The sequence below is a fragment of the Engystomops pustulosus genome, chromosome 5, assembly GCF_040894005.1.
Source record: "Engystomops pustulosus chromosome 5, aEngPut4.maternal, whole genome shotgun sequence".
Taxonomy (NCBI): domain Eukaryota; kingdom Metazoa; phylum Chordata; class Amphibia; order Anura; family Leptodactylidae; genus Engystomops; species Engystomops pustulosus.
In genome coordinates, this window is record NC_092415.1 from 166,393,900 (window position 1) to 166,412,003 (window position 18,104).

The 18,104-nt window shown below is 43.7% G+C and overlaps 1 protein-coding gene across 2 annotated transcripts in view; it reads right to left on the reverse strand.

Annotated features, from left to right (window-relative positions):
• The window catches only part of CHN2 (chimerin 2), a 219,834-nt gene that overhangs the window by 97,327 nt on the left and 104,403 nt on the right, over positions 1 to 18,104 (reverse strand). For both annotated transcript variants that reach the window (XM_072153703.1, XM_072153704.1), the window contains exon 6: positions 15,593 to 15,878. In XM_072153703.1, coding sequence (XP_072009804.1) covers positions 15,593 to 15,878 — 286 coding nt within the window. The remainder of the gene's footprint in view (positions 1 to 15,592; positions 15,879 to 18,104) is intronic.

The following is an 18,104-nucleotide window of genomic DNA, read 5'->3' on the forward strand; positions in this document are numbered from 1 at the left end:
GGAAGATAAAACCTAATTATCCCATTGAATCACTGGATAGAGGATTATAACACAGTCTGGAGACGTGGCTGCAGGGAACGTGTGGAGGATCTGATGTTCCCTACAGCCATACACATTACTGACAGAATCAGTACATGATTGTAGCACACCCTGCAGCTTTTAATAGATTTATCTTATGAACAATTCCTAGAATTGTCAATTGAGGGAAAAATGGTGTCTTGTATTCTGCAGACAGACTGTACTGTGTTATAATGTCTCCTCAGATAACCAGATGTGAGGCCATGTGCAGCAATGTGACAGAAAGATCAAGATATGAGAGTCCATTATATGAATCTGAGTATTGACAGGGTACAATTAGGACAAAAATAACATTGGGGAGAATTTATTACAGTCACCAAGTATTTACATTTTTCAGAAGTTCTATATTTTTCAGAAAACCAATGCCGGGGGTCAGGGGTGGATTAAGACGGCCAGAGGTCCTAAACTGTATAAAAACTGTGGGCCATTACAAGTCTAATTATTTCATGCATTTACTTCCTTCATATGGTACTACAATCAATCATTCTCTTCTTTCCACTTTTGGCTCTGCAGTTTAAGGACCTCTGAAGGTCCTCCAAATGTCCTCAAACTGCAGAGCTAAAAGAAGACAGGAGGAGGGACCCTTACATAAATTTGTTTTAAGAGATTGAGATTGTATTATCTCTGCAGGGCAATATCCAACTTGGTAATTGCTTCACGTGGTCATTGGCCCCTTAGAAGCTTTGGGCCCTGGACGGCCGCCCAAGCCACCTCTGTTATAATCCACTAACAGTGGGGCTTCATGCCAACAGGCAGAGCTTCTGCAAAAGATCCAATTTCCAAATATTGAAATTACAAACTGCAATGGTGTACCCTACAAACAGGGGTGTAACTGCAGCGGTAGCACCCATAGTAACTGCAATGGGGCCCGAATGGCGCTTCATGGAGTTGTTGGGGCACCTAGGAGAAGACCCACAGAACAGAGATGACCAGATCATACTGTTGTGTGTAGGGAACCTAAGGGAAAGGGTTTCCCATTCAGAAGTCTGATATGGGGCCCACCCTCTCCTAGTTATGCCCCTGCCTACAAATAAAAATGTACCCCAGCTCTTAGCACTGACAAATCCGTTGTGCAGAGGAAATTAAGAATTGTCAGGACGATATAAATTACACTTCCTTCCATTTTTTTTGTAAATTCGTCAAAATAGTTTTTTTCTGAAATATTGCATGCACTATATGTGCTGTATGTGGAATTTAAAGTACTGTTTGCATAGTCTTCACAATGGGAAAATAACATGTCTAAAAAATACATGACTAAAATGTGTGTAAAAAGATCAAGGGAACATTTCCGATAGGTTTTTCATTACTTTTTGGCATCAAAAAGTGTCCAAAAAAAATCTAGCACACCAAAATAGGGGCTTGAACATATAATCGCTGCTAGTGAAACACTGTATAAAGCCAGATTTATGATCCTTAAAAATCGCATACCGTAGTCACTCTACTCCCCTCCTGGGGTAAAAAAATGTATTTATTTTTTTTATTTAAATTTTAAATTTTTTTATTATTTTGCAATCTATAAAAATAATTGCAGACGCTATTGAAGCACCAAAGACATAGGGCCACATTTGTCCATGCTTGTACAGCTGAAACATAATACTAATACTAATAATAGTACAAGCCCAGAAATTGCATCTATGACAAATGTTTGTTAAAAGATCAAGGCGTGAAAATGAAGGCTTTATACAAGTCAAAAAAAAGGAGAAAGGAGGAACAAAGTCTCATTTCTAAGTCCTTTTTCACATACTACATATTGGATTTTACTGCACATAAAAGGACAGGTACAATAGCATTTTGTATCAGAACTACAGAACTTCCCCAGTAGGTGGCAGTATTACAATGCAGTCAGATGCTCCGCTGGTTCCTGACCCTTTAGCAGTATATTCTCTCATGGTGGGTTTCATGAGAGTTTAAGGCCTCTTCCACACTAGCGTTGCGTTTCACGTCAGGGTGCAATGCGTGAAAAACTGACGTTTTTGCCTGCGTTTTTGTTCCATTTTTCCTTGGAGTAATTAGCGTTTTTGCTTTTTTCACGCGCGTGTTGTTAGCGTTTTTTTTGCGTTTTCGGCGCATTTTTCACGCGCGATTCAATGGGAGACTCGAGCATTTTTCAAAGGGACCATGGTTTGGGATTAAAATGTGTTATTTAATTGAAAAATAATGTCTTCTGATAAATTGCAAACATCTGCGATCTATTCTTCACTGTTCCGCGCGTATATTATCTCCCGACAAGTTAGCAGATGTGAAGAACAGTGAAGAATAGAATAAAATCATTGTACACAGTGAACACAGTGAACACAGGATCATTTAAGATAAAAACACAGTGCAGAACACAGTGCAGAATAGATTACAGATGTTCTGCACATCTGCTTACTTGTCGGGAGATACGCGCGGAACGGCGCGAACAAAATAGCATGTGAAGAACAATATATATGTGTGTGTGAAGAACACATTGCAGATGTTTAAATACATCTGCAATGTGTTCTTCACACATATATATTGTTCTTCACATGCTATTTTGGGCGCACCGTTCCGTGCGCATCTCCCGACAAGTAAGCAGATGTGCCGAACATCTGTAATCTATTCTGCACTGTGTTCTGCACTGTGTTTTTATCTTAAATGATCCTGTGTTCACTGTGTACAATGATTTTATTCTATTCTTCACTGTTCTTCATTGTGTTTTTTTAATTAAATGCTCGATCGCGAGCAGGGGAAATAATGTTATTCTGGTTACCTAGCAACCCTTACGTTTAAAACGCATTGCACTCGCATTGCACTTGCAATGATTGCGAGTGCAATGCGTTCTTGATGCATCTCCATAGACTTGAATGGGGCGTGAAAAACGCGCGTGACACGCAAAAATAGAGCATGCTGCGATTTTGACGCGCGTGAAAACGAACGCAAGCACGCGCGTTAAAAACAACGCTAATGGAGAAAGACCCATTGAATACAATGGGACAGAGCGCAGAACTCGCGCGTGAAAAACGCCAGTGTAGAAGGGGCTTAACTTTGTACTTTATCAGTGTGCTGCATAAGTATCTGTCACACAGCAGATGAAACACATGGATGAGGATAAGTTACATGTGGACGGGGTGTCACGGTTCTTTTCAGATACAACAACGAAACTGTAATTTGTTGTAGAATCCACAACTCTGTTGCTCTGATCGTAAAAGGCTGTAATAACATGCACCAAATGAATTGTATTTGTATAATCTGAAAGGGTTGTTTCTGTAAAATATGCATTATCATTGAAAAGGGAAAAGCAAGCTAGGTTGGTATAGGCGCTGCCACCTCAAAGGGGGAGGTTAGAAAACCCCTTGTGGGTGGAATGTTCCAGGTAGGGATGGGAAGTCCAGCTCTTCTTAGCGAGCTGGCTCATTAGGCTCCGTTCACTAAGAACCGGCTCTTTTGTCTCCTGAATGGCTCCCTATTAAATATATAATAGGGAGCCGTAGGCCAGTCAGTCACCCCACACCACTTTTAACCCAATTTTATCGGGTTAAAGGGGGCGTGGTGAGCCATCTAGAGGGTTTAGTGAGCTATTGGCTCACTGAGGTGAACCGGGTCACGTCGTTCTCTCAAATGTGCCTGGCTGTTTCGCGAATGACCCATCACTAGTTCCAGGGCTTTTGCTGGAGGGAGTCCGTGCAGAGGACAGTCAGTCCAGGAAGCAGAGGTGTCTGTGGCATGCTGCCCGGACACTTTGGCCTGCCAGGAAAACAGAGGTCCACCATCAGGACTCTGCTCCAGATCTGCTGCTGAAGCAGTAAACTCTCCTACCCCAGCCTGAAGCTGTTTAACCAGGCTGTGCGACTATCTTCCTGAGGACCAAAGATTCAACCAGCCAGCTCTACCCAGCTAACGTTTGCTGCTGTTATGGCCGTTGCCAAGTTTTCTATAAAGGACTGTCAGTTATGCTGTACCAATGTGCCTCCGAATGATCACTGGATTAGGCTGTCTACCATCAAGGGTGCCCCCCTCACCAACACCAGTAATCCCTATCTACACATCGGGACTGCCCCAAAGAGAAACCTGCACTTTCAGCCTCTCCCTCCATATCACACAGCACCTGCTGGAGACCTGCTGGGCTGTGGACGAAGCCTCGATTCCTGATGCCTAGCACCGTGACCTCTGCCGTGCGCTAGGACACATGAACCAGCCACTCAGGTAATCAGGGTCCCGGCTTTCTCCAGCCACCGAAAACGGCTGGTCCCCGGTGGGGGATGTTGCGTCACAAACTGGGTATCTACTTCTGTGTCGTATGCTGGCACTGGTCTTTATTGAACTGTGTTGCTTAACCCTATTGCTAAACAGGTTAAGGCCCTGCTGTGATTGAATTCAAGACTGTGTCATTCTGCTGCCTTGTGCTTTCGAGCGCTGCTCCAGCACCTACAGTGTTAACCCCCAGCAAGAACTGTGTCCACTCTGCTGTGCCGTGCTGTGGAGCGCTGCTCCAGCACTGGAAGCATTAACCTTTGCAGAAACCGTGCTACGCAGCAAGAAATTGCAGAAACATATAGCAATGTTTGATATGTCTAGCTAGTGTACTAACTTTTATTAGGCTTTGCAGCAGTGGAAAGACTGTGTCGGAACGTCTATTTGTCTATAATTATGTCAAATCCGCACCGCAGGCTTATGCCTCAAACGGAAGCTACGTATTTGTGTGGCCTCTGTGTATATTATAATGTAAGTTATTTTAAAGGGAACCTGCCACCAGGAGACCCATTTTTACCACCCCCCAGTCCCCATAGAGCATAGTACATACACTGTTTTTGTATAAAAAATATTGGTTTTATAGAAAAAATAAAAGATAAGTTATATATTACCTTACAATGCCATTTGAGTAGTGACTAATCTATTCGCCCCCTGGGAGTGGCTAAAGAGGAGCACCACCCTTCAACCGGCATATTGACACCCCCTGCCTTGTCGCGGACATCATCAATCAATGATCCCCCCGCTGTCATTAACTCTCGCTGACCGCGTCAAGCATTCTTGCACCTGCATGGTCAGCATCCTACAGGACATGCGCAGATGAACCGCACAGTCTCCACATTCATCTGTGTAAAGTCAGATTCATGATTTAAAAATAAAATGCATAAAAAAATTGCATAGTCACTCCACTCCTCTCCAGGGGTATGTATTGCATTTCTTAAATTATTTTCTGATTATTTTGCAATAAAAAAAAAAAATGTTGCGGACACTACTGAAGCTCCAAAGACACATGTATCAGCGCTTATATAGCTGAAATCTGGTGTACAAGCCCTAAAACAAATTATGCGCCAGGAATTTCATCTATTTTCCCCATTATGCCGCCTCCACAAGAAGTGGGAATGGAAGGGTGTAAAGGGGGCGTGGTCAGCAGCTCAGTGGGCCGATGCGGGTTGTCCCTGCACACTCTCTGTAGCCTGTGCCCATTTGCCCCACGCTAGTGTGCAATTCTATATCAGGTCATACCTGACATAGAAGTTTCACACCGGAGCAATCCATCACAGCCCTCCTCCTCTCTTCAATCTCATCAGGAGTAGCCATCTTTTTGCTGACTCGACTCCCAGAAATTTCAGGACAATAGAGATGGCAACACTACACGATGATGCCACCTACTGGCAACCGTAATTATATGTTCACTAATGCAAAAGGGAACATAAAACTACAGGAGCTTCCTATCGCATTGTGGTGTTGATGGATGTCGGCTGTTCGCCATGGAACCCCCCTGATTCCGAACCCATGGGATAACGACCCCATGTGAGGATCTGCTATTGCATACAGTATCCTAAACAACGTTTACAAAGCTATGCCTCCCTACCTTCAAATGTTCATGTGTTTGCCCTGTAAGTGGGCTGCAAAGCGGTTGATGCTTGTAAAAATATGAAAGAAAGTGGACTTTCTGGTGGTGAGGTGTCCTATTCTCCAAATATGCTAAGAGGTATGAACAATATATAAACATATATACAGGCGGTCCCCTACTTAAGAACACCCGACTTACAGACGACCCCTAGTTACAAACGGACCTCTGGATATTGTTAAATTACTGTACTTTATCCTTAGACTACAATAAACAGCTATAATAGTTATAAAAGGTGTCTGCAATTAAGAATTATTGTTAATCCTGGACAACTCAACATTTTTAAAATCCAATTGTCACAGAGACCAAAAAAATTCTGGCTGGGGTTATAATGCTAAAATATACAGTTTCGACTTACATAGAAATTCAACTTAAGAAGAAACCTACAGAACCTATTTTGTATGTAACCCGGGGATTGCCGGTATAGTGTTATGTATGTGACCTCCAGTCAATATTCGGTCTTAGGTTAAACACCATGAAAGTGAATTGCTTGTTGCCTTCCTTGTCAATGAATGTTCCTAATCCAGTTGTAAATCTACGTGTTTAGTTTGCTGATAACACCTATAATAACTATAGCAATAAACTTTGGACTTTTAAATCAATGAGATATAAGAATTTTACACCGATATTGCATTGGGATTCAGTAGAACCTGTTTCCATAGTTACTGAGCCCCCTTCACTACTTAAAATGTCAAGAAACAGAACAAAGAACATAGCTATACATTGATATTCTTGAGGTATTACAGTAAAAAATTCATTTATTGGAGCATCACTGCAGCACAGAGATACACGTGATGGGATTATTGTTCTCTATGTGCACTTCTGAGCCATCTCCTACTGGACCCAAATGAAGAGCTCCACTTATTTACATTCTTCACCTGCTGCAGATATTTCCTGCACTGCTTTCCTTCATAAGATGAAGGTCATTCACAGACTTTGTGCTCATTCACATAGGCATGTCCAATACGCATCTGTGTAAAATGGATCTGTTTTGTTTCCATTTTGTATCTGCTTCATTTTTTTCACGTCTATATGGCACACTTTGTTTTGCTTTGTAGACAAATGACTAAACTTGTGAAATTAAATAAAAACAAAATATTTACTAAAAATATGTTAAAAAAACACTGCGGCCCTATAATGTTTTCTGACAATCGTTAAATCCTTTAGACTAAATATGTGAAGACAAGTTCTCCCAGTTTGTGGCCTGTTGGATATTGGAGGGGTGCAACTCCATAGGGAGCAGGAGGCCCGGCTTATTGCTAGCACTTGCGATTATTTACCCGAATCCGCCAACTTCAAGGCAGTGGGGCGTGAAGGGGAGACGGGGCCGAGCAGAGGGTGCGGCCACCCGGGAGTGGGCTGGCGCAGGGCGTTTTAAGTCGTCAGCTGCGTTTATTTCTACACCTTGCAGCGCCTCGCGTACAATAAGCGCTGCACAGCACCCCGGCGGATACATCAAGAGGCCTTAGCAGCGGCGGGGCTTTCGTACGTCGGTGCACAAGCAATATCCCCCCTGGTTTTTGTTGGTCTAATGATGCACCCAAAAATGTGGCAAAAAAGTTTCCGGAAACTAGAAGTGGAGGAAAAGTGACGGGATTGAAGAGCGGCACCCAAATAGAGGATAAAAAAAATGGAGTGTGTGTTGGAAAAGAATGTAAATTGTGGCACGAGGCACAGAAGGAAAAAAAACAGCAAATAATAAATACCCCGAGGTCGCAGATTGTGCAGCCACGGCTGCATACATGAGGCCTAAGGGCAGTAGTGGATTATAATATAAGTGGTTTGGATGGTAGCCCAGGGCCTAAGCTTTCTAGCGGGAGCATGGCCACCCAAACCACCCACCAAATTTTATATTTAGAGGGACTTTCACCCATGAAATCCTCATACATGTATTCCTGTTCTCAAAACACATCTACCCACCAGTCCTCCAAAGGTCCTGAAACCACAGATTGAAAGCAGGAAGAAGCAATGCATCCACCATTCCCAAAGAATATGGATTCTAGCAGTAAGTGACTTCCAGAATTGTAGGGGCAATAATATTCATACAGCTCAGACCTTATGGCAGTATTAATCCATCCCTGCCTAAGGGGGTTCTTTAGAGATGAGTAAAGGGTTTTTTTTGTTTCATGATTTTACTACTTTTATACAAAAGGCGCTTTATCATCTGTTACTTTTAGATCGGGCTCCATGTTCAGTGTGACAGATTCACATTAAATAACAAACTAAGAGTTTACAGCGTTTACCTACTTAACTTATCGCACGGCACCTCCCTCTATTCACTCTCTTTCAAAATGTTACAACAACACGGAAACACCCGTACATAACAAAATTCTCATTGTCCTCCACTGGAGAGGATGGTTGGCCGGTGTTCAGAAGGACACGCTTCATTACCAGTCCTGAAAAGAATCTTACACCATGTATCACATGGAATATCTTGTGTTACATCACGCAGGTCACAACTCACATATTAATTACACACATCAGGGGAGATTGACCTTTAACTAAAAAAGTTCAAATCCCCCCCTTCCCCTAGAACTGATATAAAAATAGATAAATAAATGGAATCATAAACATGTTAGATATAGTCACGTCCAAAAATTGTCCGATCTATCAAAATCTAAAAATGGTTATTCCAGGTGGTGAACCCCGTAGTGGAAAATAGCGCCCAAATGTCCATCCAAAATGCCACTTTTTTGCCATTTGCCAACATAATTATTTCAAATTGGTATCAATGAAAAAGCCATTTCATTCCACAAAAAAAATTACACATCAGAATAGGCCAAAATGAGAAAAAAACAAAAACAAAAGATTAATGGAGACTAATATGAGATTAATTAGAAATTAATGGAGCCAAAGGATCCCTCGTTTTCGGGATCTGCGGGAGTCTCTCAACTGAAACCCCCACTGATCAGCAAGTAACTTTCCTTCGTGGGAAAACCCCTTTAATATACAACTCTATGCCACATTACTAGCACGTTATTTAGAACTGTGTACAAGGTATGACCACTAGAGGTCAGGACTGCCTTCCTTTCTATAGAACTAACCTGGGATAGTGGATTCTAGTACAACAGCCTAATTCAGTGATGGCGAACCCTTTAGAGGCCGAGTGCCCAAAATGCAACCCAAACCCTTCTGACTTGAAGCGAAGTGCCACCACAAAAATGTAACTAGAATAACAAGGTTTTAATTAAGAAAACATAGCTCAAACGTTACAATCTTTTGTATTACAATAAAAACACTATCAACAGCGTACCGCTTTGTAGCATAAAATGCATACAACTTGTCGCCATGTAGTATAAAATGCATACAACTTGTCGCCATGTAGTATAAAATGCATACAGCTTGTCGCCATGTGGTATAAAATGCATACAGCGTGTCGCCATGTAGTATAAAATGCATACAGCATATCGCCATGTAGTATAAAATGCATACAGCGTGTCGCCATGTAGTATAAAATGCATACAGCTTATCGCCATGTAGTATAAAATGCATATAGCTTATCACCATGTAGTATAAAATACATACAGAATATATATATATATATATATATATATATATATATATATGTGTGTGTGTGTGTGTGTGTGTGTGTGTGTGTGTGTGTGTGTGTGTGTGTATATATATGTATATGTATACACATATAAACACCACCTACATATACACATCACATACATATACACATCACATACATACATATACACCCACATATGCACATCACATACATATACATATACACATTACATACATATACACATTACATACATATACACAGATAAACTTACTTTATTTTCTTTTATTCTACAGGAAGGTTCTCCAGGAATGCATGCAGGTTACGCTGTATGCATTCTGCACTCCCACCTGGAGCAGAGGTTGGGGAGCTGAGCGGAGGAGAGGGGGGCTACGGAGCGGAGGAGAGGGGGGCTACGGAGCGGAGGAGAGGGGGGCTACGGAGGGGAGGAGAGGGGGGCTACAGAGCGGAGGAGAGGGGGGCTACAGAGCGGAGGAGAGGGGGGAGCGGAGCGGAGGAGAGGGGGGAGCGGAGCGGAGGAGAGGGGGGCTACGGAGCGGAGGAGAGGGGGGAGCGGAGCGGAACGGGACAGAGTAAGCAGAGCAGTGCGGAGCGGACCAGGACAGAGCAGAGCGGACAGGGAGGGAGCAGTGCAGTGCAAAGCAGACCGGGAGGGAGCAGAGCGGAGCGGACCAGAGCGGACCGGGAGGGAGCAGAGCAGAGCGGGAAAGAGGATTTGCCAGCCGGCATGCATGGGGTGTCAGCCATGGTGGCGGCACAGGCCGGCCGGCAGGCGGGCGCACGTAGTACGGACGGGGATTTCCGGCGCAGCATAGGCGGACTGGCGGGAGGCAGCATGGACGGCGGGCGCAGGTGCGCCCCTGGTTCTAAGGGAGCGGAAATTCAGTCAGCGCTCCCTGTCAGTCAGCAATAAATACTGCGCATGCGTGAAAACTCTGCAGTTCTGTCTATGGAGCAGCGCGTAGTTCCGCCGCTCACATAGACAAACTTTTACGGGCAGAGGCTTACCGGCGACGGTACGCGTGCCAACAGAAACGGCTTCGCGTGCCGTCTGTGGCACGCGTGCCATAGGTTCGCCATCGCTGGCCTAATTGATGGGCCTGTACATAAGACTGACTCATGTACACCCACACGTTAAAATCTCAGCATGCTCTACTTTTGCAAGTCATGCACATTTTTCATGCCCCATTGCACTTGTCGGCATTGCAAGTGCAATGCATTTTTGACGGATGGGTTGCTAGATGATGTGGAAAAAAAGGGCAAGAAGTGGTATGTGGATAATAATAATAATTCTTTATTTATATAGTGCCTACAGATTACGCAGCGCTGCACAAAGCATACCAAATTACTAATTGAAGAATCATGTGATTTAGAACACACGTGTGAAAAACGCACCAATAAAGTAGTCAAAATCCAAACAAAACGTGCATAGAAAGTGCAAAAAACGCTAATGACTTCCAGCAAAAACTGATTACAAATGCACGCATTGCACTATGACGTGATCTGCACTGCATGTGTAGTTCTATGACTACCATAATTATACACACACAAAAGATCCTGTTTCTCTGTTCCTCATAAGAATCAGCAGCAGCTTGGAGGCAAGAAGGGAAAAAAAATTAGTTGCAGCAGCATCATCATCTCTATATCAGTGTGTCTCTCTTTCTGCAGCCACTCGCTTTGCCATGGGGAATCCCTTAGTGCAGTGATGGCGAACCTTTCAGAGGCCGAGTGCCCAAACTACAACAAAGACCCGCTTATTTGTCGCAATGTGCCAACACAGAAATGTAATTTGTGATTTATACTCCCTTCTCTGTCACAGTTTTCATTGATACCAGCCCCTGAGGACACCAATAAAGCAGAAAATAGTCCCAGGTAGAGCTGTCACTTTAAAATAGCTCTGTGCACAGCAAGTCCTGGGCTGTCTGGGACTGCAGGAAGATACCTGGAGTCCTCTCTGGTGATGGCCTGAGTGCCCACAGAAAGGGCTCTGAGTGCCACCTCTGGCACCAGTGCCATAGGTTAGCCATCACTGCCTTAGTGTCTTTAGTATGAGTCCCTGGGTAATGGATGGGGAGCCCGTGGTGGTAACAGCCGTATCCAGGGATCAGGCGGAGGCAACGTTGAGCAAAAACTTATGGTTCTTTATTAAACAACAGTAGGCAACGGCCAAAACGGTCTCAAAACAGATTTGGATTACTGGAGTGGCCATGGAGAGTGGTCCTCAGGAATAGCTCACCAGCCAGGTAGTAGATGCAGGCTGGGAGAATTTGGATAGAGCTGTGTCCAAACTGTGGAAGTTGCAGCTCTGGATCTGTGTCTCCTGACTCTGGTCCTGGGATTTGGTTCTGTGTCAGTACTGAAGGTGTACCGACACGGTCTCTCTCTTCACTCTGGAGTCTCTCACTCTGAACATGTGCTCAAAGACAAGACCTCACGCTCCTCCCTGCCCAGGGGTTCTCCTGGTCAGGTGATAGCACCTCTCCAATCACACTCCAGCGTACAATACAGCTAAACTCATTGGTCAATAACTTACACCCATTTAACTGTTCCCTGTTAAGGCAGAATCTACAGCTGCTAATATCCGAGATCACTCTGCATTATCCTTTTGGTGAGTTGATCAGATTCCCTATATGGATCTTGACAGGTAAAGGGCCTTATTCGCAACTAATCCGTTGCCTATAAGTTGGCAGGGGTGTTTCCCTTTTTTTTTTCCAGCTGGCCCTCCCCTTGACTGCCTCCGTGCCTATTACACCATGCCCTTGGGTAAGTGTGACCTGTCTAATGATGTGGATTATTAGTGCCGGATGGTACCTCCGGTTGACCAGTTTCTGATAGTAATACTTAGGTCCACTGCCCTATAAAATTTGTCCTACTTTTTGGACACACTTCTTCATTTACATCTCCTTTTGGCACTATTGGTGAGGTAGTAGTAGGATAGGGGGGCCAAGGGTTCTCTGTGTCTGTCCCATATCCATCTGGGACACTGCCTATTCCCCTCATATTTCCTACTTTCAGGAATCCCTCTTGAAAGTGGTGTTCGTATTATGTATGTATCATGTTGAATAAAGTGAATTATATTTTATACATTTAAAGCTCTTCTGTTTTTTGGTTTTTGTTGGATTGGATATTTGGAGGGCGGCATTGATTGCATATGGGCCTCCTTTGGTGTTTCTAGCTACAATACACCCCCACAAACACACCACAGATGGTTAGGAGAGGAGCTGTTTATGGAAGAAAGCAGCCATTTTTTAACCCCTTCATTTCTGTCTCAGATTAGTGGATAACCTAATTTAGTATTTCCTGCACAAATAAAAATACTAGAAACTCTTCATTTATCGACACAGGGCTCTTTATTTGTAAAAGCATTCCCTTTTGTAGAGAATGTATAACTAATCAATTGCTTCATCAAACTTTTAATTAAGATGTCACATGCTCAGGCGATGGCTATGGAAGCAAAATGTCACTGGATAGAATAGAGTAAAGAGGCTGAAAAGTCTGAATATCAGAATAAATCCATCGAATAACATTTATAGATGAAGTCTCAGACTAGAGGGTTTCCTTACATCAGATACCTGAGGCTAAACTCTTCATAGTTCTATCTCTAGTGATTTATCTCATTGCTACCTCTATATTAAACTGACATTAACCTGCCCAAAGGAAAAAGCCTCGGCTATAACTGAAATTCTTGCTAATCTGTTTGCCAATGAAGGTCACAGATGTATAAACTTAAATTGGCTGTGAAATCCATGAAAAGTGTTATTTCCGCGAGTCACATTTTACAAAATCGCATTGAGGCTGAAATACAACACATAAAATCCTGTCCGCACTTCTTAGGAAGATTATAACTCATTGATATGTATCGGAGGAACATTTTCCCACAACTATCTACAGTTCACACAGCGCAGAATCAGCAAATTTATATTTAGACAGGGGTGGACTTCCTCACCCCTGGGCTCTTTGGCTTTGGAAGCGATAAGAGATGTAGTAGCTTTTCTCTATATTTGTCACAGACTATGATATCCCACCATCTTCCTTCACAAGTTCCTTGTTAGAAAACGTCAGTTTCTGAAATACTGTTTCTGAAATAGTTCCCTGCTCATAGGAGCCTGTGTAAGGTTAAATTCACACTAAAGTGTGCCCGTCATAGCGTAGTACCAAGGGGCACACGTTGGTGCTGGGGATAGGAGGAGGGGATGAGCGCCGCTCACCTCCGCCCCTCTCCATAGAGGCGCTGTCCTATCTTTATCCCAGCTACGGAACGGTGCCACACATGCTGCACCATACTGCTCCTGTACGGTGGCATGCGCCCATTGCCGTCTATGGGGACGTATATACACCGTATATACGTCGGTCATATATACGTCCCCCATACGGCAGTGTGAATGTAGCCTAAGACAAGTTGCAATTCAACGGCTAATTGAATTCAAGCAGAAGAACCCTATTGTGTGGTACCTAGGGTCAGGGATTGAGACTCTGTGGGGCACATTTACTTACCCGTCCCGTTGATGCTGCCGCCAGAATGTCCGAAGAGGATTTGGAGCTTCCGCGATTCACTAAGATCTTGCGTCCAATTTCCTGCATGTGTCGCTTCCCAGCTGAGGTCCGCCAGAGTTAACCTTCTTCTGGTGCATCTGAGTGCACAATTTGATTTTTAAATTACGCAGTTTGTCCGAATCAGTAGGTTTGTCCGACGGCCACGCCCCCCCAATTTGTGTCGCATGAAAGCCGGCGCCGATGCGCCACAATCCAATCGTGTGCATCAAAAACCTGGGGCAAATCAGCACAAAACGGAAAAATTCGAGAAACCCGACGGAAATGCTTCCGATGGACCCTAGTTCCATAGTTCCCTCTCTGTCGACTACTCCTACTGGGTCTTACAGGGACTACACTCTACTACAGCCTCGCCAATACACTACTTCCATGCATAGGTGTCCTAGTGCAGTGAGCTTTTTCTGCGCAATTTTCAAGTAACCAAGAGCTGTGAGAATCTCAGCTAGCTGAAAAAACTGATGTGATGGGCCACATCAGTGTTTGCGCCAGTTTATTGTCTTACTTTGCACTAGAAAGAAAATGCAAACTGTTTCCACAAGTATTTATAAAATGTCTGTGCCAGTTTTGGGTCATGGCTGCACAGTGTCTGACAAGACAGAAAAAATGTGCACCTAAAGGGGCGTGTTAGTTGGATCGTGCATCACAATTCTGTCCATTGTACGCCACAATTATGTCTGCACCACAATTTTGCAGCATGAACTAAGTGCACAAAAAAAAATCTGGAATCTGGCGCCCCCTGCACACTCCACAGGTAAACTGCACATAGTGCTGTTTGCACTGTTTTTGATAAATGTGGACCTTTGATGCATAGCACTCAGACCAAACACTGAATGAACACTGAACATTTTTTTTAACACGGTTCGTGTGCAACTGGCCCAACTCCAGTTACATAAAATTTGTCACAATCAGAGCAGATCTGTTTCTTGTAATATCAAGTAATGCAATCCTCTGCAGAGATTGCTATATCATTTCCTTCTACTTTCACATTACTGGCTATTGTTCTTGTGGATACATCACGCAGGAATAAAAACCTTAGTCATCCATAGTCAAAAGTATGTCAGTAATGATAAGGTTATCAAACCTCACACACTGAAGAACCACATACTGATATTTTACTACCAGTGATAGAGAAAAAAAATACCAAAAATAGAGATTCTGTAAAACTGTGTATTTTTTTAATTACTTTTTCTCTAGCTTTATTTATTTTAAGAAAAATATAAGGGGTTTAGTCCTTGAGACACTTCCATTGTTGATGTTCACTTCCAGATTAGGGGTGATGACAACATGTTCATCAACATGACCACTTGGTCAATCACTGGCCTCAATGGTTACACAAAATATGGACATGTCACCATCATTTCAAACAAGGGATCGTAGACCCTGAGGATATGTGGAGGGTCTTGAGCAGGTGAGAAGGTTTTTTGTCTGGTTCATGCAAATATTGAATCATTCATTGCAAGTAATGCACCCAAAATGTATGGACCCAACCTCAACCTGACAAATGATTTATGCCATCACAATACTGACCCAGTGTCAGGCAGATATAGTCCCACTCCTATGTCACAACTACAAATTGTATCGTGGTCACCACTCACCTTTTCAACAGAACTATTTCCTTCATTTGACACCTGACTTCGCTTTGGTTCACTCTTTGTTCGGCTTAACCTCCTGGTAACTTTTTCTTTTAGTAAGGATGCATATCCAATATGTTCATAAATAGGGTTGGTTGTCATTTTCGCAATATATTCTGCAGCTTTATTCTCTATATACAAGGTGATAAGGCCATCAGTTACCAAGTCATGTATTGACTCAAATCTCTTCTCCCCCACAAAGTGCTTTCCATCGTAGAAAAGTCTGTAGTTTAATGTTTGGAGACCAAACCTGGAGACACAAATGTCAGATAAAAAACTAAATAACCTTCTTCAGCACTGTATTAGATAACAATGTATTAATTCTACATTATATATACTGTTATCAATTAAAGGTATTTTCATAGCACAAAACTAAATAAATCAAAAGCCATGATCTGTATTATACAGAAATAATTCACTTAGAGGGACTGTCCAGAAAAATTAATTGATAGACAATCCTTAAAGGGGTTATGCCACCAAAGCACCTGGACACAGTTCAGCTCAGTGCATTGTAAACTATAATTTCACCATTTACATTTATTAAAAATATGCAGCCTTACTGAGTTATCCTGATTTGAGTTGACTGCTGGCTCCCCCTGCTGGTAGCTGTGTCCGTCCTGCCTTCTTCTCCCATGGACGAGTCTGCGCAGAAGGATTCACTTTCTACTGGTCAGTTCACATATCTGACTGCAGATTCCTCCACTGCCTCAGACTGAAGGAGACCAGCTAACAGGGAGCAGCCAATGGGAGAGAGTGGGAGGGGTCAAATGAGCTGTGTAGCCGAGTGCAGGCTGTGATCTGCACTACATGTCTCAGAGCCAACACCAGACCCCACCAGAGCAAACAGGGGCACATTATAGGTAAATACACCCAGGAAGGAAGAGGGTCCCTCCGGAGCAGAGTGTGCCCCTCACATGTTTGTAGCTCTGTCATATTGCAGTGTAGCAGCCCTTCCCCTCCACCATGTATCCACCATTAGTCGAAACAAGTAAAGGATCTGAGCCCTAACCTCACTTCATATCACACATGTCCTGCAGTCCTCCTACTGTAAGTCCTGACTACTGAGCATCCCTTTCTACTACCCTGCTGTCCTATAAAGGGACCTGCAACATCCCCCACCGGGGCCTAGCCTTTTCCTGGGGCCTGGAGGCAACAGGGGCCCAGAATACCGGAGTGGCTGGCTGTTGTGGCCTAGGGCACACTGATGTCACTGTGCTTGGTGTAGGGACCGGAGGGCTGTCCTACAGCCTGGCAGGTCTCCAGCAGGTGGTGTGTGCAAGAAAATATGGAGGGAGAGGCTGAGGTACTGGTTCTCCCTGTGTCAACCCTTTAGTGTCTATAATATATGTCCCTGGGTAATGGATGGGGAGCTCGTGGTGGTTATACAGCCGTATTCAGGGATCAGACAGAGGCAACATTGTGCAAAATAACTCGCGGTTCTTTATTAGAACAACTGCAGGCAATGGGCCAAACGATCTTGTTAAAGATCCCGGATTACAGGATTATTCCGGATTACTGGAGTGGTCATGGAGAGTGATGCTCAGGAGTAGGTTCACCAGCCTGGTAGTAGATGCAGGCTGGGATGTAGCTGTGTCCTGTACTGGATGCTACAACTTTGTCCTGGGTGGTAATTCTATGTGTAGCACTGAAGGTGTGCTACACACTGTCTCTCTGGTCACTGACAGATCTGTGCTCTCTAGGAAGAGCTGGTGGTAAAAGCTGTTCCTGTGTCAGTAGCTAGATTCCAAGAGCTTCTCCTATGGTGAGATCTCGGGTCTAGGAACTGCTCCTTTGTCAGGAGCTGGGGCCTAAGAGGACTTGCCCCTTCCTGTCCAGGGGTTTTGTGGTCAGGTGGTGGCTCACTCTCCAATCACACTCCAGTTCACATAAAGTAATATCATTGGATGACAATCTTACAATACTTAACCCTTCCTGTTCAGGCAGTATCTACAGCTGCTGGTGCCTAACAATGACTGTATTCTCCCTGAGGTGAGTTGTGCAGGCTCACCTGCGGGGAGGGGGTACAGATGGAGGGCCTCATTCGCAATACCCCTCTGCCTATACGTTGGCAGGGGTGTTGCAGACCCCTGTTCTTGACTAGCAGGAAACTATCCAGAGGACTCCTTTATAATTATCTCCTATCTATCTATCTATCTATCTATCTATCTATCTATCTATATCATGTCACTATCCAGTAAGCAGCACTTCAAAGCAATTCTGGTAAAGAAGTATGGTCCTCTTTTATTCCAAAATAAGTGACAGTGAAGCGCCTGTGGCTGTGTAAAAATCGACCCAAAAAATTCCTGCTTAATAAACCAGGGCAATTTACTCATAGATACAGACACTGTGAATTAGCATATTTGTTTTCCATGTGGAGGGGTGGGGATTGTAGTGTAACATCCTATGAATCTGCAGCATTGAGGAGCCCTGGTAACACGCCATAGAACCCTTTACATTTAACATCATTTTAAAAGTT